The following is a 24,452-nucleotide window of genomic DNA, read 5'->3' as shown; positions in this document are numbered from 1 at the left end:
TTACCTCTAGACTTGACTATTTCAAAGCACTGCTGGCTGGTCTCCCACATTCTACTCTCTGTAAACTTGAGGTCATCCAAAACTCTGCTGCCCATGTCTTAACTCACACCACACCTGTTCACCTATCATTCCTGTGCTTGCTGACCTAAATTGGCTCCCGGTCAAACAACGCTTTAATTTCAAACTTTTCATCCTTGTTTTCAAATCCCTCCATGGCCTCACCCCTCCCTATCTCTGTAATCTCCTCCAGCCCCACAACCTTCTGAGATATCTGCACTGATATGATTCTGGCCTGTTGAGCATTCCCGATTTTAATTTCATCACCAAAGGTGGCGGTGCCTTCAGTTGCCTAGGACCTAAATTCTAGAATTCCCTCTCTATACCTCTCCAACTCTCTACCTCATCTTCCTCCTTTAAGACATGCCTTAAAACCTGCCTCTTTGACCAAGCCTTTGATCATCTGACCTAATATCTCCTCATGTGACTCGGTGTGATATTTTGTTTTATAATGCTACTGTGAACCACCTTGGGATTGTTGCAGAAGTTTTCTCCTCTCCTCACTATGCAGCAAACAGACAAGACAGAAATTCGCTTTCACCGGTTTACTCAAGCATATGCAGGGGAGCCGTAACTCAATCAGTGATTGAGGACGGACTCCCCGAACATCCACAGACATTGACTATTATACATTTCTGTTGACCCCTTCCCCAATTAGCATACAAAGCATTACTTCATTAATGACCAATCATTATCTACGCGTTATATTGATTACAATGCATCTTTAATTCTTATCCAATCACAGTTAAAAGCATGTGCACAATGGTTACAACATTCTACTATTTGAAAGCGCGAAAACAGGTAATTAGACAATTCTGTAGCTTTCCTTTCTGCAACCTCAGCAAGTCTCGTGACAAGGGTCCACATCCCGTTTTAGTGTGTAGTCAGTACTTATTACAATTGTAGTTGTGTCAGGCTTCCTGTTATACTTCTCTCTCTTGTCGACTCCTGTTGTTTGTATGACCCTGCTATATATTCTTTCTGAGCTTTTCTTTTTCATAAAACTAACTTACTCTTAACCCTTTACTTGCCCTCATCAGGATGTTTTATTACGTTAAATTGTTACGTTTATTACCTCAAATTGCAGAAGATATCAATATACCTACAGTGCATTAGCAATGTTCCCTATCTGCAGTTTCAGAGGAACTTCCCTCCTGCCAATACTCACACCAATCTTTCCTACTGGAGATGTAGATGGTTTTGTCATGCCTGCTGGTGTAGAGGATTTTAAGAAAAATGTGTAACAAAGCAATCATGTTATCATTCCATTGATTTTGTTTGGAACCAAAATGTTTTTTACTTTTTGATTTATGTAAAATTTAATTTAAGATAAACAATTGGAAAGTCCTAGAACACGCCATCTCAGACAGCCAACAGACAGCTAAATGCAATTTCACAGAATCGAAACTGAGCCTGCCCAAAAACCCCCCCTATGCCTGTGCCCCTTTAATAATCGTCAGAAGATTTTGATTTTAAGAATCAGTATAAGGAAAGTTCTTGAACTTATGACCAGAAAGGGAGAAGGGCAGTGGTGTTATATGAATAAGAAAGACTGGGGATGTCTTAGAGTCTGGTTTAAAAGAAAATGGGTGAAGGAGAACTAAAATGGCTAGTACAAGGTCAAAATCTTTTTTTAAAGAAATGAGTACATGCATTGCTATTGTGCATGTTACTGTGCCGAATGTTCATCACAGTAAAGCCAATGAAGGTCCATGGCTTACTATCACTATCCATCTGTCAGAGAGCTTAATGGAGCACAAGCAGGCCAGCTCTGAAAGGAAGGATTCACAAGACTGACAGTGGAGCATTATCCAATAGGTTTCATGGGGGAAGGTTTAGGAATGTTTGTAAGTTAATGAACATAGTTGGTAAACAGCAGCCTTTTCTGATCTGGATAGTGATCAAGACTGAGAACTCTGGCTGATCTTTCTCTCTGTAACTGGGGGTATTAGGTCAATATGGAACCCCCTACTGCCACTTCAGCTGAGATTTGATAATTCAACACAGATCCTGAAACCTTTTGTCTGGGTGGTTCAGTTACAATCTTTCTTTACAAATTAAGATAGAAAAGCTTATACAGTGACAACCAAACAACTGCGGGGCATCTCAGTATGCATGAATTAATGACCACATATTTCATAGAGGTATATTGCAAATGTGTTTGGTGTACAGCCCTTTTCAAGAAGTGAGTTTGGCAAATGTGAGAGGGGTAAGTTGTAGTTTGAAGATGTGCCCGGCTGTTGCATGGTTATAGATGGTGAGCATTGAGGGAGCAATTTGTTGTCTGTATGTTTTCATGGGGCAACTCCATAAATGGAGCAGGTTGAGAGGAAATAATTAGTGGCATCCATCTTTGGTTCATCTCCATGGTATAGCGCCTAACTATTGCAGTTCTCTTCAGGACCAGTTCTTCCCTCTTCAAATTCTGTGGGTACTGGAGGCTGCACTACAACTTGTGGTGACCTCTCAGGATTAGCATATGGCTGAAATATGGGAAGGTACCAAGGAGATCCATCTGTAGCTGCATCACAGAATCTAGTTGTTCTGCTGCTGTCATGGTCTATTTCATTTGCACTGTGCTACTGAACTCTTTAGTGACTTCATCTTGCAAGATAAATTGTTGGCCAAGATTTATTCTAAGAGGCTGCTGCATGCCTTTAAATATGTACAGTACCAATTCTAACCTCTCCTTGTGCGTACTCCGCCTGAGTATTTAACTTAGTGTTGACCCAGAACCTAAGGCAGAAATGGGCGGGTGTTAAGTTGGGCAGATGTGATGCCATGCTCCATTTTTGCACTGCTAATCCCATCAGGAGAATTTTTATTCTATGGTGTGAGCATATCAGTCAACAGAATTTTGATTTATTTTTAAGACTGAAAGACCATCGTTTAAAGATACATGATCCAGTTAGAATTAGAATTGTATCAAGTGAATAAATTATATCAGGGTTTATTTTACTGGTAAATATCTATCCTATATCTTCTTTTATAATTGTGCATCTGAAATAATGTGAATAATATTGATTTAGCTTTTGCTAAAACTAGGAAAGATGTAAAGCAACCAGTCAAGAGGAATGGGAACATAAGAAACAGGAGCAGGAGTAGGCCATTCGGCCCGTCGAGCCTGCTCCACCATTTAAACAGATCATGGCTGATCATCTACCTCTACGCCATTTTTCCCCACTCTCCCCATATCCCTTGATGTCATTAGTATCCAGAAATCTATCTATTTCTGTCTTGAACATGCTTAATGATTGGGCTTCCACAGCCCTCTCAGATAGAGAATTCCAAAGATTCCTGAGTAAAGAAATTCCTCCTCATCTCATGTTAAATGGCCTGCCCCTTATTCTGAGATTGTGTCCCCTAGTTCTAAACTCACCAGCCAGAGAAAACATCCTATCCACATCTACCCTGTCACGCCCTGTAAGAATGTTGTAAGTTTCAATGAGATCACCTCTCATTCTTTGAAACTTCAGAGAATACAGGCCCAGTTTCTTCAATCGTTCCTCATAAGACAATCCCGCCATCCCAGGGATTAGTCTGGTGAATGTCTGTGGCACTCCCTTTATGGCAAGTATATCCTTCCTTAGATGAGGAGACCAAAACTGTACACAAGACTCCAGGTGCTCACCAAGGCTGTATACAATTTCAGCAAGACATCTTTACCCCTGTACTCAAATCCCATTGCAATGAAGGCTAACATACCATTTGCCTTCCAGTTGCTTGCTGCACCTGCATACTAGCTTTTAGTGACTCATGAACAAGGATAGCCAAGTCTCTTTGGACGTCAGCACTTCCCAACCGCTCACCAGTTAAGAAGTACTCTACCCTTTTTTACCAAAGTGGATCACTTCACACTTATTCAATACTCATCTCACATTGGAATATAATATAGGGCTGAATTTTACCACACCCTCGACGCCATGGGTTGTGGTGACAGGGCCAGTAAAATTCTGTGAGGAGAGGCCCGCCTTGACCCCCGACGTCAAGAAGGGCCCGATGCATACTACCAGTGAGGGGGGGGGGGGGGTGCCTTGGTGCGGCCCTCCTGCCACTTGGCAGCGGGGCCTTCATCTAAATATTTAAATGAGTAGTAATTAAATGCAAATTAACTTTGCAGCCGTCCCATGCCGATTTTACCGCTGCCAATTGCAACTCGTGCGCCTTCGGAACTTCATACGGAGGTCCGAGGTGAGACACTGGTGAGGAGGGGGAAGGAGTAAAATTATCTAGACTGGGGAAGGTGGGGGGAAGCATGGAAAACCTTTTTCATTGGGTGTGAGGATGGTAGGAAGAGGTTTAGGGTCAAAGGGAATAAAGTTCAGGGGGGGGAAGGTTGTTACTGATAACTAATTTTTTGGGGGGAGATAGGCCAAAGAAATGACTGTATGTGCATTGATGGGGGGCGGCAGTGGGTGGATGGTGGGAGAGGGGATTGCAGGTGTGGACAAATCTTTATTTAAATTATTAAAGAACCAGCCCTTTTAATCACTTAAATGTCCTCTTAAAAACTGGAAGCCCATTAAAAATGGTGGCGGCGCCTGCGTGGTGGCGTCGGACGCCATTGCCGGGGACGCGGTGGCCGCCCCCTCTATTTAAATGAGCCCCTGCTTAAATGGCGGCAGCGCGCTGATAAAATTCAGCCCATAATTTCTAGCTGATATTCCTCAATTATGGTGGGTTGGGGAACCAGAGCGGTGTGTGGTAATGGAACAACAAAGATATTTACAAGAAATGCATTTTGCTGAACCATCCTGCCCAGGAGATTGAATAAGCAGAGGTAGAGTCCATTATAGTGGAAATTGGTGTCGAAGGAATGAGCTTGACAATCTTTCCTCTATTCATGTTATATTAGTTCCCCATTAGGCTTGCAGCAACAACTTGCAGTTATATTGTGCCTTTATCGTAGTAAAATGTTCCAAGGTGCTTCCCAGGATTGTAATCAAACAAAATTTGATACCGAGTCACAAAAGGAAATATTAGGGCAGATGACAAAAAATCTTGGCCAAAGAGGTAGATTTTAAGAAGTGTTTTAAAGAAGGAAAGAGAGGCAGAGAGGTTTAAGGAGGTAATTCCAGAGTTTGGGCCTGGCTGCCACTGATGGAGTGATTAAAATCAAGAATGCTTAAAAGATCTGAATTGGAGGAGCACAGATATCTCGGGGGGGTGGGGGGGTGGTTGTAGGGCTGGAGGAAGTTACAGAGATAGAGAGGGGCTAGGTGAGGATTTGAAAACAAGGATGAGAATTAAATTTAACACCTGTTTAACTCCCTAAATAATGAAAAAAATCTTGTGCATTAGTACAGTTGTCTGAATAATATAATTGTGTTCACCATAGTTTTTGTATTTTAAACAGAAACTGGATCTCCAGTAAGTGCATCTTGTGTAGGCCTGGGAAATTCTCAAAATCCCCCCCCAGGACAAGCTGGAAAACCTGTACCAGGATATAATGGTATCGTGATATATTATATCTTCTTACATTTGTTGCTAAACTGTTCCCATAGTGTGACTTTTTGTGTGCTAAAATTTATCTGAATGGAGGTTGACACCAAACAGCAAATGCAAAGCTTTCACCAGTAGGCATTTCAAAAGGTTAATACTTTGAAATATCACAGTAATTTTGCATTGAATTTGCCTTCTTCCACACTGTAGATAAGATTCCTTCACAACCTTTTTATTAAATGCAGAATGTTCATTCTTGGCCATCTATTTTGTGGGTGAAACTCATGTAAATAATTACTTTGGTGCTAAAGTTATTTACAGAATGGGTCTCACCACCCTTGCATCCAGATGATAAAGAAGGTATTTACCAACAGGCAAAAGCCTGGAAATTATTGTGGATTATTTTCTTGCATGAATGCATTAATATGTTTATATCCCTCTCTCTTCACTATTTCATCTGAGACATTAGTCATTTTAAAAAATAATTCTTGGAATACAGGCAGCATTGGCAAGACCAGCATTGATTGCTCATCTGTAGTTGCCCTTGAGAAAGTGGTAGTTCGATAATTTCTTGAATCGTGGGGTGAGGGTACTCCCATTATGTTATTAGGTAAGGAGTTCAAGGAATTTGACCTAGCAATGATGAAGGAATGGTGATACATTTTCAAGTCAGGATGTTGTGTGACTTGGAGGAGATGGTGCTCCCCATGCACCCGTTGCCCTTGTCCTTCTAAGTGATGATGTCGCCGGTTTGGAAGGTGCTGCTGAAGAAGCCTTGGCAACTTGCTGCAGTGCATCCTGGTAGATGGTATATACTGTAGTTACGGTACTCTGCTGGAGGAAGGAGTGGATGCCCAAGCTAGTGACTGGAGTACCAATCAAACAGATAGCCCTGGATGGTGTCAAGCTTCTTCATTGTTGTTGCCGCTGCAGCTTTACAGGTAGTAGTTATGAGGTGAGCCACTTGTCACAGAATACATAGCCTCTGACCTGCTCTCTAGTAGACATGGCTGGTCCAGTTGAGTTTCTGATAAACAGTGACCACCAACACCACCCGCCCCCCCCCCCCCCCACACCCCCCCCCCCTCCTCCGCACAACCCCAGTACCACAGGATGTTGATGGTGGGGGATTCAGTGATGGTAATGCCATAGACAGTCAGGGGGAGGTGGTTAGACTCTCTTCTGTGAGAGATGGTTATTGCCTCTGTCCGTGAGGCACAAATATTATTCACAAATGGATACAGAGGTCAGCATTTATTGCCCATCCTTAATTGCCCTTGAGAAGCTGGTGGTGAGCTGCCTTCTTGAACCGCTGCCGTCCATTTGGGGTAGGTACACCCACAGTGCTGTTAGGAAGGGAGTTCCAGGATTTTGACCCAGCGATAATGAAGTAACGGCGATATAGTTCCAAGTCAGGATGGTGTGTGACTTGGAGGGGAACTTGCAGATGGTGGTGTTCCCATGTATTTGCTGCCCTTATCCTTCTAGTTGGTAGAGGTCGTGGGTTTGGAAGGTGCTGTCTAAGGAGCCGGTGCATTGCTGCAGTGCATCTTGTAGATGGTACACACTGCTGCCACTGTGCGTCGGTAGTGAAGGGAGTGAATGTTTGTAGATGGAGTGCCAATCAAGCGGGCTGCTTTGTCCTGGATGGTGTCGAGCTTCTTGAGTGTTGTTGGAGCTGCACCCATCCAGGCAAGTAGAGAGTATTCCATCACACTCCTGACTTGTGCCTTGTAGATGGTGGACAGGCTTTGGGGAGTCAGGAGGTGAGTTACTCGCCTCAGGATTCCCAGCCTCTGACCTGCTGTCATAGCCACGGTATTTATATGGCTATTCCAGTTCAGTTTCTGGTCAATGGTGGCCCGTAGGATGTTGATAGTGGGGTCTCAGTGATTGTAATGCCGTTGAATGTCAAGGGGAGATGGTTAGATTCTCTCTTGTTGGAGATGGTCATTGCCTGGCACTTGTGTGGCGCGAATGTTACTTGCCACTTATCAGCCCAAGACTGGATATTGTCCAGGTCTTGCTGCATTTCTACACGGACTGCTTCAGTATCTGAGGAGTCACGAATGGTGCTGAACATTGTGCAATCATCAGCGAACATCCCCACTTCTGACCTTATGATTGAAGGTAGGTCATTGATGAAACAGCTGAAGATGGTAGGGCCTAGGACACTACCCTGAGGAACTCCTGCAGTGATGTCCAGGAGCTCAGATGATTGACCTCCAACAACCACAACCATCTTCCTTTGCGCTAGGTATGACTCCAGCCAGCGGAGGGTTTTCCCCCTGATTCCCATTGACCTCAGTTTTGCTCGGGCTCCTTGATGCCATAGTCGGTCAAATGCTGCTTTGATGTCAAGGGCAGTCACTCTCACCTCACCTCTTGAGTTAGCTCTTTTGTCCATGTTTGAACCAAGGCTGTAATGAGGTCAGGAGCTGAGAGGCCCTGGCGGAACCCAAACTGAGCGTCACTGAGCAGGTTATTGCTAAGCAAGTGACGCTTGATGGCACTGTTGATGACACCTTCCATCACTTTACTGATGATTGAGAGTAGGCTGATGGGGCGGTAATTGGCTGGGTTGGACTTGTCCTGCTTTTTGTGTACAGGACATACCTGGGCAATTTTCCACATTGGAGGTAGATTCCAGTGTTGTAGCTGTACTGGAACAGCTTGGCTAGGGCACGGCAAATTCTGGAGCACAGGTCTTCAGTACTATTGCCGGAATATTGTCAGGGCCCATAGCCTTGCAGTATCCAGTGCCTTCAGTCGTTTCTTGATATCATGCGGAGTGAATCGAATTGGCTGAAGTCTGACAACTGTGATTCTGGGGATTTCAGGAGGAGGCCGAGATGGATCACCAACTCGGCACGTCTGGCTGAAGATTGTTGCAAATGCTTCAGCCTTATCTTTCGCACTGATGTGCTGGGCTCCCCATCATTGAGGATGGGGATATTTGTGGATCCACCTCCTCCAGTTAGTTGTTTAATTGTCCACCACCATTCACGGCTGGATGTGGCAGGACTGCAGAGCTTATATCTGATCTGTTGGTTATGGGATCACTTAGCTCTGTCTATCGCATGCTGCTTACGCAGTTTGGCACGCAGATAGTCCTGTGTTGTAGCTTCACCAGGTTGACACCTCATTTTGAGGTATGCCTGGTGCTGCTCCTGGCATGACCTCCTGCACTCTTCATTGAACCAGGGTTGGTCTCCTGGCTTGATGGTAATGGTAGAGTGGGGGATATGCCAGGCCATGAGGTTACAGATTGTGGTAGAGTACAATTCTGCTGCTGCTGATAGCCCACAGCACCTCATGGATGCCCAGTTTTGCATTGCTAGATCTGTTCAAAAGCTATCCCATTTAGCACGGTGGCAGTGCCACAAAACACGATGGACGGTATCCTCAATGTGAAGGCGGGACTTCGTTTCCACAAGGACTGTGCGGTGGTCACTCCTACCAATACTGTCAAGGACAGAAGCATCTGCGGCAGGCAGATTGGTGAGGACGAGGTCAAGTATGTTTTTCCCTCTTGTTGGTTCCCTTACCACCTGCCGCAGACCCAGTCTAGCAGCTATGTCCTTTAGGACTCGGCCAGCTCGGTCAGTAGTGGTGCTACCAAGCCACTGTTGGTGATGAACATTGAAGTCCCCCGCCTAGAGTACATTTTGTGCCCTTGCCACCCTCAGTGCTTCCTCCAACATGGTGCTCAACATGGAGGAGTCATCAGCTGAGGGAGGGCGGTAGGTGGTAATCAGTAGGAGGTTTCCTTGCCCATGTTTGACCTGATGCCATGAGACTTCATGGGGTCTGGAGTCAATGTTGAGGACTCCCTGGGCAACTCCCTCCCGACTGTATACCACCGTTCCACCACCTCTGGTGGGTCTGTCCTGCCGGTGGGACAGGACATGCCCGGGGATGGTGATGGCAGTGTCTGGGGATATTGTCTGTAAGCTATGATTCCGTGAGTATGACTATGTCAGGCTGTTCCTTGACTAGTCTGTGGGACAGCTCTCCCAACTTTGGCACAAGCCCCCACATGTTAGTAAGGAGGACTTTGCAGGGTCGACAGGGCTGGGTTTGCCGTTGTCGTTTCCGGTGCCTAGGTCGATGCTGGGTGTTCCGTCCGGTTTCATTCCTTTTTATTGACTTCGTAGCGGTTAGGTACAACTGAGTGGCTTGCTGGGCCATTTCAGACGGCATGTAAGAGTTGTGGGTCTGGAGTCACATGTAGGCCAGACCAGGTAAGGACAGCAGATTTCCTTCCCTAAAGGACATTACAGAACCAGATGGGTTTTTACAACAATCGACAATGGTTTCAAGGCCATCATTAGACTAGCTTTCAATTCCAGATTTATTAATTAAATTCAAATTCCGCCTTCTGCTCTGGTGGGATTTGAACCCATGTCCCCAGAGAAATACCCTGGGTTTCTGGGTTACTCGTCCAGTGATAATACCACTACCCCACTGCCTACCCTCGTGTTGGTTCCCTCCCCACCTGCCGCAGACCCAGTCTAGCAGCTATGTCCTTTAGGACTCGGTCAGTAGTGGTGCTACCGAGCATAAGGGAAGAGCATAACTAGAAGCCATCAATGTAAGACAGTCACCAAGAAATCCAATAGGGAATTCAGATGAAACTTCTTTACCAAAGAATGGTGAAAATGTGGAACTCACTACCACAAGGAGTTGTCGAAGGAAATAGTATAGAAGCATTTAGGGGAAAGCGAAATAAGAATATGAGGGAAAATGAATAGAGGGTTATGATGATAATTTAGATGAGAAAAGATGAGAGGAGGCTCGAGTGGAGCATAAATGCTGGGCTGGGCTGGTTGGGCCGAATGGCTTGTTTCTGTGCCATATAATCTATTCAATCCTATGTATTCCACTTATCAGCTTGTGTCTGGTTAATGTGCAAGTCCTGCTGCATGTAGGCATGGATTGCTTCATTATCTGAGGAATTGTAGTTGAAGCTTAACACTACGGAATCATCAGCAAACAGCCTCACTTTTGACCTTATGCTAGAAGGAAGGTCATTGATCAAACAGCTGAAGATGATTCGGCCATAGACGCTGCCCTGAGGAACTCCAGCAGTAATGTTGTAAAGTTAAGGTGATTAGCCTCTAACAACCCCAACCATTTTCCTTTGTACCAGGTATAATGGCAAACACTGGCGATGATCCCCATTAGCTTCTGTCTTACGAGGGCTTCTTGGTGCCACACATGATTGGATGTTGTCTTGGTTTTGAGTGCAGTCACTCTCACTACCTCTGGAGTTCAGCTTTTGCATTCATGTTTCAACCAAGGCTGTAATGAGGTCTGGAACCAAATGGCAAATGGTCCTGGCAAAACCCATACTAAGCATCATAAGCAGGTAGTTAGAAAATGCTGCTTGTTATCACTTTGCTGATGATTGAGATTAGACTAATAAGGCCAGGTTGGATTTGTCCTACCTTTTATATACATACCTGGGCAATTTTCCACACTGCTGGGTGTCAGTGTTGTAGCTGTACTGAAGCAGCTTTACTAGAGACATTTGAAATAATCAGGTCAAAGTCTCTTCTGAAATAGATTTTGATGCACACATGTTAAGCATTCACAAGATAACATGGTTCACAGAAATTTCAGTCTCTGGAGGCTTTTTTGACATCCAAGTCCTGGAATTGCATTACTCCAGTCGCAGAGCAGAGCCTTTCTTGGCAGAAGTATAGATTGGAAAATTGGCCACAAAAGTCAATGCTCCCAATTTTGCCGCTATTTACATTAAAGGTCTGAAAATCCGAAGTACTGATGCGGTAATGTGAATCAGATGCCCTAACCTCCGTGTCCAATTCTCCAAATTCTATTCCCACTGAGTGAACTAAGTTCTGCAATTTCAGGGCTCCAGTATCTAAATGAAGTAAGCAAAGATGTTGGCTAATGTCTGGCAAAAATTGGGTGGGATGGGGATGGTGACTCGCCTGCCCTTGGGTTAGTTGAGGCCCTTAAGTGGCTAATTAATGGTCACTTACCGCCGCCACCGGTATTTTACTAGTGACGTGTGGGCACTTTGCCACCTTAGGAGGCTGCCCAATAAAATCTGGTGTCTTCCCTGTGGCCATCGGGGGGGTGGGGGAGTTCCCTTCTGATTGGGCATCCTGTGTCCATGGAGGGCCCCCCCCAGCGGCAAGTGCCACACGCCGGAAACCCTCCTCTGTCCTCACAATTGAGCCCTCAACCCTTCACTGAGGCCTGCCTGATTGGCCCTGGCAATCCCCGACCCCACTTAACTGCACTCCGGGGCATCCTCGATACCTGCTCCTGCAGCCCCAGCAGTGGCTACTGCTCCCGGCGGCACTTCTGAGACTGAAGAGGTGCTAGCCCTCTGATTGGTCAGCAGCTCTTGGAGACGGCGCATCTTGCCTTAGAGGGGCGGAAGCCACGACCTCAGGCAATTAACTGCCTGAAGACGGTAAAATACAGTCATACATTCCAGGGCCGGTGGAGGTGGGCTTGCTCACGACTTTCCAGCCGGTGAGTGGGCCCACTGCCTCCTTGTTAAATTTCTGCCATTGTATATTAATGGAACTCATTAACAATCTTTAGAGTTACAATATATACCAAAAAGGTCAGTTCAAATACCCGGCAGTTCTGATTTCAGAAAGCATTAACATTGAAATACTGACGACCTTCTTAAAATTTATCACAGAAGCAAAATACTACAAATGCTGAACAGCTGCAATAAAAACAGAAAATGCTGGAAATACTAAGGAGGTTAGGCAACCTCTGTGGAGGGAGAAACAGAGTTAATGTGGGGAATTTTCCTAGGCAACAGAGAGGTGGGTTTGGGTGTGTGCACGAGTTAAATCCCCTAAAAGTGACATTGGACTGTGAGCACAGCATCATCTTGCCCTCTTCTGGGTTTTACCTGGGCAGGTTTGAAGGCGCACGGAAACCCCATTGGAGCAGTTGGGTAAGGCATTTAAATATTCAAATGGCTCATTAAATTCTGTTTTAACCAAATATTCTGAGTTAAACAGACAGCAGACCTATTTCCTGAGGTGTCAGCAACTTCAGTGAAACTCACAGGCTGAGAAGCCTTTGATTAGCGAAACTGAAGAACTGCAGTTATGGCCAGGTGAGAGGCTGCTGCTCAAAGCACACCTTCGCAGAGCGGGTGCTTTCAATGCTTGACAGGTGATTGCCAACTTTTTGGAAGTCACTTCACCTGTCCTGTACTTCACTCACTCTCAGTTGCACTGCCCTGCTGCCAGCCTTCACCACAGATGGGAGCAGCTTATGCATCTCTACCTTGTGAAGAGCAAGAGCAGCAGGAGTAGCATCAGCTGTCTTCTCCTCAGCCATATGCTGCTCCTCAGGGAAGAGGGGATGGACACTGAGATCCAGCTCCAAGGAGGCAAGATGCCCAACAGAGGGTCTACAGAGGATCAGCTCTCGCAACTTGTATGATCACTATTGCCTCAGGAGGCTCAGGCTCTCATGGGAGGTCGCTGATGACATCTACAGCCACCTGGAACACGTATTGCCAATGGTTGTCAAGGTGCCTGTAACTGAAGGACTGCCCCCACACCCAGGTCTCTGCCTCTCCCTGAGTTTGTGTGCTTTGTTCTTCTGCAAGAAGAGAAAGGAGACACATATGAGTATGGTTTGTATGAGTAGCGGGGAGGACAACATTTATGGAGGGTGACTGTTAGGTATTGGTGCGAGAGGACAAGAGGATGAGTGTGAGTGTTGGCTGTTCAGATGGGAAACGAGATGCCTGCAGAGAGAGGAATGAATACATCTGCAAGGTGTGTAGTGAGGAGTGTTGTGCAGGAGAATGCTGGGAAAGTTAGAGCCTGGAGCTTGGCATCTGAAAGTGTTATGCCACTCACCTGAACTGCCTACCTGAGGTCCTGGACCCTCTTGGTGCACTATTTACAGGTTGGAGGGAACACACTTCGGCTGCTGACTTCCTTGGCCACTTCCATGCATTCCTGCTTGATTGGAGAGATTGTCCTCTTCCTCGGCACAGTGGCGCAATGGTTAGCACCGCAGCCTCACAGCTCCAGCGACCCAGGTTCAGTTCTGGGCACTGCCCGTGCGGAGTTTGCAAGTTCTCCCTGCGACCACGTGGGTTTCCGCCGGTTGCTCCGGTTTCCTCCCACAGCTAAAGATTTGCAGGTTGATAGGTAAATTGGCCATTGTAAATTGCCCCCAGTATAGGTAGGTGGTAGGAGAATTGAGGGAAGGTGGGGATGTGGTAGGGAATATGGGATTAATGTAGGATTAGAATAAATGGGTGGTTGATGTTCGGCACAGACTCGGTGGGCCGAAGGGCCTCTTTCAGTGCTTTATCTCTCTATGACTCTATCCTTGGGAAAGATCAGCTCACTGCAGTCCCTCAGTTCCCACAACAGGACCTCCAGCTAAGAGTAAGAGACCTGGGGAGCAAACTTCTCAGGTCTCCATTACTGTGGCTGCTGCAGCCTCAAAAATCCATGTCCACTGGAGCCGTTCGAACTCATTTAGATTAGATTAGAGATACAGCACTGAAACAGGCCCTTCGGCCCACCGAGTCTGTGCCGAACATCAACCACCCATTTATACTAATCCTACACTAATTCCATATTCCTACCAAACATCCCCACCTGTCCCTATATTTCCCTACCACCTACCTATACTAGTGACAATTTATAATGGCCAATTTACCTATCAACCTGCAAGTCTTTTGGCTTGTGGGAGGAAACCGGAGCACCCGGAGAAAACCCACGCAGACACAGGGAGAACTTGCAAACTCCACACAGGCAGTACCCGGAATCGAACCCGGGTCCCTGGAGCTGTGAGGCTGCGGTGCTAACCACTGCGCCACTGTGCCGCCCCATGCCGGGGTTCATTTAATTAGAAATCCTTCCTTTGACAGATCCAGTGCCTCATCTCGCCCACCCTTCCTGATTGGTCAGGGAACCCTGAGGCAGGATGCTAATACCGTTAAAGAGCCTCAGCAAAGCCTACTGTAGCTGTTTACATTTCCCAACCTGTGAATGGTTCCACCATTTTGGTGGGGGACTAAATTCAGAAAATTCCATCCAATGTTTCAGGTCGATGCCCTTTCATTAGAACTAGAATAAGTTAGAGATGTGACAGTTGTTCAGCAAGTATAGCAGCAGGGAAAGAAGGGAAGATAGCAGGAGTGATTAAATAGTAAAAGGGACAATGGTGCAAGGCAAAAGAGGATGGGTAAAAGGTCAAGTGAAGAAACAGACGCGGTGTGGAGGAGCTGTAAATGGCAACAGCAAAACCGCTACCAGTAACTGCTTAAAATTTCTGCCTTGTAACCAATATTAATCCACCTGAGCTGCTGTCAATCATTCCTCTGTTAAGTTTGCTCATCATTCTGGCCTCTCTTGACATTGCAATGGAGATATTGGGCTGAATTCTATAAGCCCGCTGCTAAAATTGACGGCAGACGAAAAAATGGCGCACCAACGCGAAAGAGCCGCCGTGATTCCAAGCACTTCGGCTCAGTTAAATATCAGGGGTGAGCCGCCACCCCCCCCCACCCGATCACATGGAGGCAGTGGGCTGTCCATCCCCGGCAATGGCGTCAGCGCCTGCACACATTTTTAAAGGGCTGTCAGCCCTACCAGGAAACTTAAATATTTGAAGTGGAATTGAATTAAAATAAATAAATACATTTCTTTTGCCCCTCTCCCACCACCCCCCAGTATCGATCAAATTAATTATTTGCCCTTCCCCCCCCCCAAAACACTTACCTTCACAATCTGACCTTGCCACCCCACCCAAACTGCATAAACTATAAACTATAACCCTTCCCACCATTCCCTACACCCATGACGTTTATTTAAACCCATTTCCCCACTGCTGCCTCCAGAACTGAGAAAATTACCTCCTCCGCCCTCCCCACCAGTGGTGCACCACGCTTCCCCAGACGGGGATCTGAAGGTGCGGTAGTGTCGGCCGCCAGGGTGAAGATCACGGTGGGACTTCAGGAGGCCATGAAGGGTCATTAATCAAGGTATTTTAATTAATTTAAATATTTAAATTGCAGTCCAATTGCCGAGTGGCGGGGGGGGGGAGGGGGACTGCCACGAGGCCTTGCCACCGCCAGAAATATCGGGCCGGGCCCTGCCGGTGTCGAGGTCATGACAGGTCTCATCTGGTGCCATCTTCAGGCCCCTCCCCCCCGCCGCCCCCCCCCCCCCCAACCACAGATCCCGACGTCGAGGGCTCTATAGAATCCAGCCCATTTTGTTTTGGTAACGTAATTATTTTCTGTTTTCCTATAATTCTTTGCTGTGAATTAGTCAATAATTTATGCAATATTTTGCTGTGCTTACTGGAATAGACTCCAATAAAGATTAATTTTCTCTTTTTAAAAAGAAATGGACAGTTAGATTTGATATGTGGCATTTTAGTTACTTCTGAGAGGTAGAATGCTATGTACAGATTGGTCAAAACATTAACATTTTTCATATAAAAACAAAGAAATGCTGGAAACTCTTAGCATGCCAGGAAGCATATGCTTGAAAGTATTTAGATGGGGAAAAATTTCAAGCAATTGAATGTCCCCAAGATATTACTTTAATTATTAAGCTCAAGAATTCAGGATTTACTGCAGCCAAAATCCTGTAATTTCTTTTGTTTGCAAGAGTTAATGATCTTCTGAATTGATTTTGTCATTGATTGTTTCATCCTGAAAGAGAACAACTCTGAGGTGGCAAGTGGTACTACTTATGTTTGACTCCTGACTCCCCCCACCCTCTCCCCCCCCCCCCCCCCCACCCCATGATTAGAATGCATTCTACATGTGATGCATTTATTTTGTGTAAAGCAATCTGCAGTGTGTTACAAATAGTAACAGATCATCAGGTTGAGATGACATGCTAAGCTGTGAAAGTGAAGCTGAGGTGGCTTAATATCAGTCCAGCCTCACTCATTGGAGATAACTTGCACCCACAGGTCTTTATCATATTTATATGATAAATATAAATGCCAGTTTGGAAACTGAGATGTTTCGAGCAAATCTTTTGGTCCATTGCTGCTGGTGAAATCACTCCGATTGTAAATTATTTCATAAATACCTATGCTTGCAGCTAAAATGGGACAGTTTTTACTTTACATGGTGTTGATATATTTTGTGAAATATGACAGTTATTTCCATAATTAAATGATTTTTTTTAAGGAACAGTACTCCATAATACAATCAAATTACTAATGATTCTATTAACAATTAACTGCTTCTAAAACATACATAATAAGAAAAATATATATTTATAAAACAATCAGACAGAGCACTTTCATGCACTTCTTTTTACCAGATGTACTGTTTTTAGTGTGGGGTAGCTGGACTCAATCGGTGTGCACTTCCACTTATCTGTATCATGTTACTTTCCCTAAGTAGATCATAACAGAGTGACAGTAGGCTCACTAGGTAAAGGAGTGTGTGGAGAAATAAGGTTATAAAGGTATTCTGATGATCACCTTTCAGACTGTACCACATATTTGATTCATTCTTTTTAGGACTTGGAATTCATTTTTTCAATGTTAGAAGTCCGGCGTGGGGTTGGTGGGTGCGGAAATATTGTTATCAACAGAACTGGTAAAGTTTTCCAGCTGTCATCAACAGTATACAAGCACTAAAGCATGTCACTTCCATTATTAAACTTCTTTTATGATACCAGTCATATTGACAGGGCATATCTATCACTGATGAAAACATATTATTATAACTGGTCTCTAATCCTGGTTCTTGCATCACTTCTTTTAAAATAACAGGTTTGCATTAGCATTGGCATTATACTAACCTGATCTGTTTCATTGAAATCTTTTTGCTGGTTTCCACAAATCCAGTATATTTCTTATTGTTAATATTATTCATTGGTTTTAGTAATGTCGATAACTTGATGAATAGAACCATTTCACTTCCATTATGGCTACCCGCTTAGCAGGCATCAGCTGTGTTAATAACAAAGTGAATGGAGTATTGATTTATCTAGAATGCAGATTTTCAATCTGCTTTATTAAATTCTCTTATATTCTGTCATTTTGTAGCTATGATTCTGGACAATGACCTGAAGGAAGTGAACCGCAACAATCTGGGGAATATTGTGGTGAAGTGAGTGTTCATGGTTACTCATCAACAATAGCTATTCTAAGATGCAATCAACATTATTATTGCATTTAATTCAATAGATCTTACCTTTCTTTCATTGTATATAATATGCAAAATGTCTCTACGTATTGATCAATTTTTAAAAATCTAATCTTGACCATGAGAAATTATGCTATTGTTAGGAATGATAAACAATTTTACAAGTGAGACTATACACTTTTATGAATATATTAATTCTCAAGATGTGGGCATGACTCACTGGCATTTATTACCCATTCCTAGTTGCTCTTGAGAAGGTGGTGGTGGAAATTCTTCTTGAACCTCTGCATTCCATGTGGTGAAAGTATTCCCACAATGCTGTTAGGTAGAGATTTCCAGGACTTCGATGCATCAGCATGTAAGGAATGGCAATATATGTTCAAGTCAGGATGATGTACAATTTGGTGGGGAACTTAGAAATATTCCCATGCATCTGTTGCCCTGGTCCTTTAAGATGATAGAGCTTGTGGGTTTGGAAGGTGCTGCTGAAGAAGCCTAGCTGAGTCGCTGCAGTGCATTGTAGTTAGTACACACTGCAGCCACGTAATCCTGTGGTGTAGGATATGGTTGTTTAAGCTAGTGGATGGATTGCTTTGTTCTGGATGGTGTCAAGCTTCTTGAATGTTGTTGCAACTATACCCAAGAATATTCCATTACACTCCTGACTTCAGCCTTGTAGGTGATAGAGATGATTTGGGAAGTCATTGCAGAATGAGCCACCTCTGACCTACACTAGTAACCACAGCATTTATGTTGCTGGGCCAGTTGAGTTTCTGGTCAATGAGTTTTGATGTGGGAGGATTCGGCAATGGTCATCCCATTGTACATCAAGGAGAGGTGTTTAGGCTCTCTTGTGTTGTAGATGACCATTGTCTGACACTTGTGTGACACAAATATTACTTACCACTTACAGGTCCATCATAGGTCTTGCTCCATGTAGGCATGGAATGCTTCATTATCTGAAGAATTTCCTTTAGGGAAGGAAATCTGCTGTCCTTAGCTGGTCTGGCCTACATGTGACTCCAGACCCACAACAATGTGGTTGAATCTTACAGGCCCCCTAACTGCTACAAAGTCAATAAAAAAGAATGAAACCGGACAGACCACCCGGCATTGACCTAGGCACCGGAACCGACAACGGCAAGCCCAGCCCTGTAGACCCTGCAAGGTCCTCCTTACTAATATCTGGGGGCGTGTGCCAAAGTTGGGAGAGCTGTCCCACAGACTAGTCAAGCAACAGCCTGACATAGTCATACTCACGGAATCATACCTTACAGACAATATCCCAGACACTAACCCCGGGTATGCACTGTCCCACCGGCAGGAGAGACCCAGCAGAGGTGGCGGCACAGTGGTATACAGTCGGGAGGGAGTTACCCTGGGAGTTCTCAACATCGACTTCGGACCCCATGAAGTCTCATGGCATCAGATGAAATAGGGGCAAGGAAACCTCCTACCGCCCTTCCTCAGCTGATGAGTCAGTCCTCCTCCATGTTCAGTACCACTTGGAGGAAGCACTGAGGGTGGCAAAGGCACAGAATGTACTCTGGGTGGAGGACTTCAATGTCCATCACCAAGAGTGGCACCACTACTGACCGAGCTGGCCGAGTCCTAAAGGGCATAGCTGCTAGACTGGCTATGCGGCAGGTCGTGAGGGAACCAACAAGAGGGAAAAACATACTTGACCTCATCCTCACCAATCTGCCTGTCGCAGATGTATCTGTCCATGACAATTGGTAAGAGTGACCACCGCACAGTCCATGTGGAGATGAAGTCCCGCCTTCACATTGAGGATACTCTCCATTGTGTTGTGTGGCACTACCACTATGCTAAATGGGATAGATTTCAAACAGATCTAGCAATGCAAAACTGGGCATTCATGAGGTGCTGTGGGCTATCAGCAGCAGCAGAATTGTACTCAACCACAATCTGTAACCTCATGGCCTGGCATATCCCCCACTCTCCCATTACCATCAAGCAAGGAGATGAACCCTGGTTCAATGAAGAGTGCAGGAGGGCATGTCAGGAGCAGCACCAGGCATACCTCAAAATGAGGTGTCAACCTGGTGAAGCTTCAACACAGGACTACATGCATGCCAAACTGCGTAAGCAGCATGCGATAGACAGAGCTAAGCTATCCCATAATCAATGGATCAGATCTAAGCTCTGCAATCCTACCACATCCAGTTGTGAATGGTGGTGGACAATTAAACAACTAACTGGAGGATGTGACTCCACAAATACCCCCATCCTCAATGATGGGGGAGCCCAGCACATCAGTGCGAAAGCTAAGGCTTAAGCATTTGCAACAATCCTCAGCCAGAAGTGCCAAGTTGATGATCCATCTCGGCCCCCTCCTGAAGTCCCCAGCATCACAGATGTCAGACTTCAGCCAATTCGATTCACTCCGCATGATATCAAGAAACGACTGAAGGCGCTGGATACTGCAAATGGTATGGGTCCTGACAATATTCTGGCAATAGTACTGAAGACCTGTGCTCCAGAACTTGCTGCGCCCCTAGCTAAGCTGTTCCAGTACAGCTACAACACTGGCATCTATCTGGCAGTGTGGAAAATTGCCCAGGTATGTCCTGTACACAAAAAGCAGGACAAGTCCAACCCAGCCAATTACCGCCCCATCAGTCTAGTCTCAATCATCAGTAAAGTGATGGAAGGTGTCATCAACAGTGCCATCAAGCGGAACTTGCTTAGCAATAACCTGCTCAGTGATGCTCTGTTTGGGTTCTGCCAGGGCCACTCAGCTCCTGACCTCATTCCAGTCTTGGTTCAAACATGGATAAAAGAGTGACTGCCCTTGACATCAAAGCAGCATTTGACCGAGTATGGCATCAAGGTGCCCTAGCAAAACTGAGCTCAATGGGAATCAGGGGGAAAACCCTCCGCTGACTGGGGTCATACCTAGCGCAAAGGAAGATGGTTGTGGTTGTTGGAGGTCAATAGTCTGAGCTCCTGGACATCACTGCATAAGTTTCTCAGGGTAGTGTCCTAGGCCCTACCATCTTCAGCTGCTTCATCAATGACCTACCTTCAATCATAAGGTCAGAAGTGGGGATGTGTGCTGATGACTGCACAATGTTCAGCACCATTCGCGACTCCTCAGATACTGAAGCAGTCCATGCAGAAATGCAGCAAGACCTGGACAATATCCAGGCTTGGGCTGATAAGTGGCAACAACATTCGTGCCACACACATGTCAGGCAATGACCATCTCCAAAAAGAGAGAATCTAACCATCTCCCCTTAACATTCAATGGCATTGCCATCGCTGAATCCCCCACTATCAACATCCTAGGGGCTACCAACCATTGACCAGAAACTGAACTGAAGTAGCCATATAAATACTGGGGCTACAAGAGCAGGTCGGAGGCTAGGAATCCTGAGGCAAGTAACTCACCTCCTGACTCCCCAAAGCCTGTCCACCATCTACAAGGCACAAGTCAGGAGTGTGATGGAATACTCTCCACTTGCCTGGATGGGTGCAGCTCCAACAACACTCAAGAAGCTTGATACCATCCAGCACAAAGCAGCCCTCTTGATTGGCACCCCATCCACAATTGTTCACTCACTCCACCACCGACGCACAGTGGCAGCAGTGTGTACCATCTACAAGATGCACTGCAGCAATGCACCAAGGCTCCTTAGAGAGCACTTTCCAAACCCGTGACTTCTACCAGCTAGAAGGACAAGGGCAGCAAATGCATGGGAACACCACCCCCTGCAAGTTCCCCTCCAAGTCACATACCATCCTGACTTGGAAATATATTGCCGTTCCTTCACTGTTGCTGGGTCAAACTCCTGGAACTCCCTTCCTAACAGCACTGTGGGTGTACCTACCTCACATGGACTGCAGCGGTTCAAGAAGGCAGCTCACCATGACCTTCTCGAGGGCTGTTAGGGATGGACAATAAATGCTGGCCCACATCCCATCAATGAATAAAGAAAAAAGAATTGTGAATGGAACAGAATATTGTGAAATCATCAGCACACAGCCCTACTATGACTCTTTGATCAGCCACTGAAAATAGTTGGGCCGAGCAAACTGGCCTGAGGATCTACTGCAGTGATGTCCTGGGGCTGAGATAATTGGCCTCTAGCAATTACAACTGTCTTCCTTTGCGCCAGGCATGACTTTAGCCACTGGAGAGTTTTTCCCCCGATCACCATTGGCTTCTCTTTTACAAGAGCTCCTTGGTGCTACGCCTGGTTGAATGCAGGCTGATGATTGGAAGTAATTTTTGGCCAAATTCAAATTGGAATTATCCAGTCATTTGAATTAAGTAATTGCATTAAAAGACATAGCAGCATTGTTAAGTGCAATTCAAATTTGAATGATGAAGTAATTCAAATTAAATTACATTGAATAAACAAGAGTAGATTGCAACTCATAATTGAGTGTGGTTGATCCATGTCATAATTAGTTGTGACATATTGTAAAACTATAGAAAACTGACAAATAAAAAAAATTAAATGAACATTTTATCATTTCTGTCGCCCCCCAGAAAAAAAAGCTCAAGTTACTATGTCACTGTTATTCCAAGGTCGTACTTGTGGACACATTTTATCTGTTTTGAGGATTACAATAGATTGCCTTTAGTAGTTAGTATTCAAAAGCTCTAATTCTTTCATAGTCTGATGTATAGAATATAACTGGAGTGTATATTTTCTGTTGTGTATGGCGCTGGCATGGAACAGGCAATGCGGCTGGGAAATTGGGTGAAAATCATTCTTCTTAAGCAGTCCGTCGGGAACGAGGATGACTTTCTTCCACTCCAGGGTTGTGGGTCCTTAGGTGATTGAATAGTCCAATTCTGCATCCGCACACTGTGCCGCAGGTGGTGTTTGGTGAGGCGAGTGAATGGGGTGCTCGAATTTTTGAACGCTGCTTCCGCTGTTTGCATACCTGGGCATGTCGACATTGTTCAAACTGGCTGGCACCGTCACGAATACTTCTTGTCCATTTTGGGCTGTCTCTGGCTCGAGATTCCCATGAATCAGTGGAGATGTCACATTTTTTCAGGGAGGCTTTAAGGACATCCTTGTAGCGTTTGCTCTGCCCTCCTGGTAGCCTCTTGCCGTAACGGAGCTCGGAGTAGAAAGGTTGTTTTGGGAATCTTGTGTCAGGCACACAATGTGGCCCACCCAATGTAACTGACTAGCTATGACCAGTATCTTGATACTGGGGATGTTGACCTGAGAGAGGACACTGATATTGGAGCGCCTGTCCTGCTACTGAATTTGCAGGATCTTGCGGAGGCAGATCTGGCAGGGTGAAAATCAATATCCAGCTTGCTCCCTGCCTGTTCTGTGCAATGCAAAGTCTTCTGGATGGTCTTTATAAACTAGGCTGAAGTGTTCCCCCATAAAAAGTATAAATATTGAAATTAATGGCAATCACAGTATCATAACAGTAAGTGAAATTCCCTGATATTTCGCATGAGAAATGTGCTTTGCCATAATTCGCACGTATGAAATGAGTGATGAGGGTCAGGCCAGTTCTGTGCAGATTATAAGTAACTGCTTAAATGGGAAATGGTTGAATTTGATTGATTATTTTTTGAAATTAGACTTCAGAGAGCTGGATTCCTCAATGAGTATTTTGATCTTTTGAGTTTGTCATTTTTTACATAGTTGTTTAGTAGCAACATCTTGATTGCTGCTTCAAAGGTGAACAGCCCACACCCATTCTTTCCTATACCATCGTATGTACAGGCACAGATAAGCCTTCCTGGGAATATTTGAGGAAAACTGCCATTGGATATAGTGATGGATTTGCTTAGTCTAATTGAAGCTAACCTGCATAACCTCCTTCACATGGATGACACTGCCAGTGGTTGTGACGGTCACCATAACCATGAGCTTGCATGCCTCAGGCTCATTTCAAGCTACTATAGAGATATCAGCAATGTAAGTCAATTTTCAAGACACAGAGGCATTGCTTGCCAGGATAAATATTTTCATCATTTTCTCCATGGAAAACTGGTAGCAAAATGAAAGTGTGCTACAATGTTTCCACGTTGCAGGATTCCTCAGAGTCAGAGCATTATTAATAGCACCTGCATATCTATCTGGTCACCTATTCACAATTCCACGACCTCCTGATACACTCCGTCAATGACCAGCAACATAGGAACATCCAGGTCACTGTTTGTTTCCCAAGAGGAAGAGATGATGCCCTTATTTTAAGGCAAAACCCTCCATGTCTAATCGATTTGAAGGAGAAGGTAGGCTGCAACAAAATCTCCTAGGAAACCAAATTTACCCCTTCTGCCCTGGCACATAAGCGCATTGAAATAGCAACACAGTGCAATGAGGTCCATTTATCAAAAGGATCATTAGTAAATACACCGTATGGATCTTGAAGCAGCTTTTCATGGGTCTGGACACCGTACAGTCCTGCTAGTGTTTGCAAAATTATCAAATCTACAAGATGAGAATTTTGTTTAGCTTTGTTATTGGGGTGAAAACTTGGGAGATCTGCCTTCCATCCCAAATTTGGTCTCTTTCATCATGCCTACACTGGAACTCTACCTCAAAAGGAAGCAGAATTTCTGTCTTTACCATGATTTCAGCAGATTTTACAAGCAGCCTAGGTCACAGTGTAAGAATTTGAGAGGAAACCTTTTGTGACATATTTGGTATATAATGCCTAACAATTATTCTGGCAGACTTCCGGAATCATTCCTTGTTTGTTCGGTGTTAGATACATTAGTTCATTGAGCCACCTCCTCAGTGGGGACAGTGTCAAGAGGCCCAAACAGGAGAACCTTTCTTCCTCATACTTC

General features: G+C 45.0%; 1 protein-coding gene across 2 annotated transcripts in view; it reads left to right on the top strand.

The window, feature by feature from the left end:
- acss3 (acyl-CoA synthetase short chain family member 3) overlaps nucleotides 1-24,452 on the top strand; it is a 128,647-nt gene that overhangs the window by 94,030 nt on the left and 10,165 nt on the right. The window contains exons 10-11 of one of the 2 annotated variants that reach the window (XM_068050454.1): nucleotides 5,414-5,509; nucleotides 17,551-17,614. In XM_068050454.1, the coding sequence (XP_067906555.1) occupies nucleotides 5,414-5,509; nucleotides 17,551-17,614 (160 nt within the window). The remainder of the gene's footprint in view (nucleotides 1-5,413; nucleotides 5,510-17,550; nucleotides 17,615-24,452) is intronic. The other variant, XM_068050455.1, reaches the window with a different exon arrangement.

The sequence above is a fragment of the Heterodontus francisci genome, chromosome 18 (genome assembly GCF_036365525.1).
Source record: "Heterodontus francisci isolate sHetFra1 chromosome 18, sHetFra1.hap1, whole genome shotgun sequence".
NCBI lineage: Eukaryota > Metazoa > Chordata > Chondrichthyes > Heterodontiformes > Heterodontidae > Heterodontus > Heterodontus francisci.
This window is presented reverse-complemented; position numbering and strand designations above follow the sequence as displayed.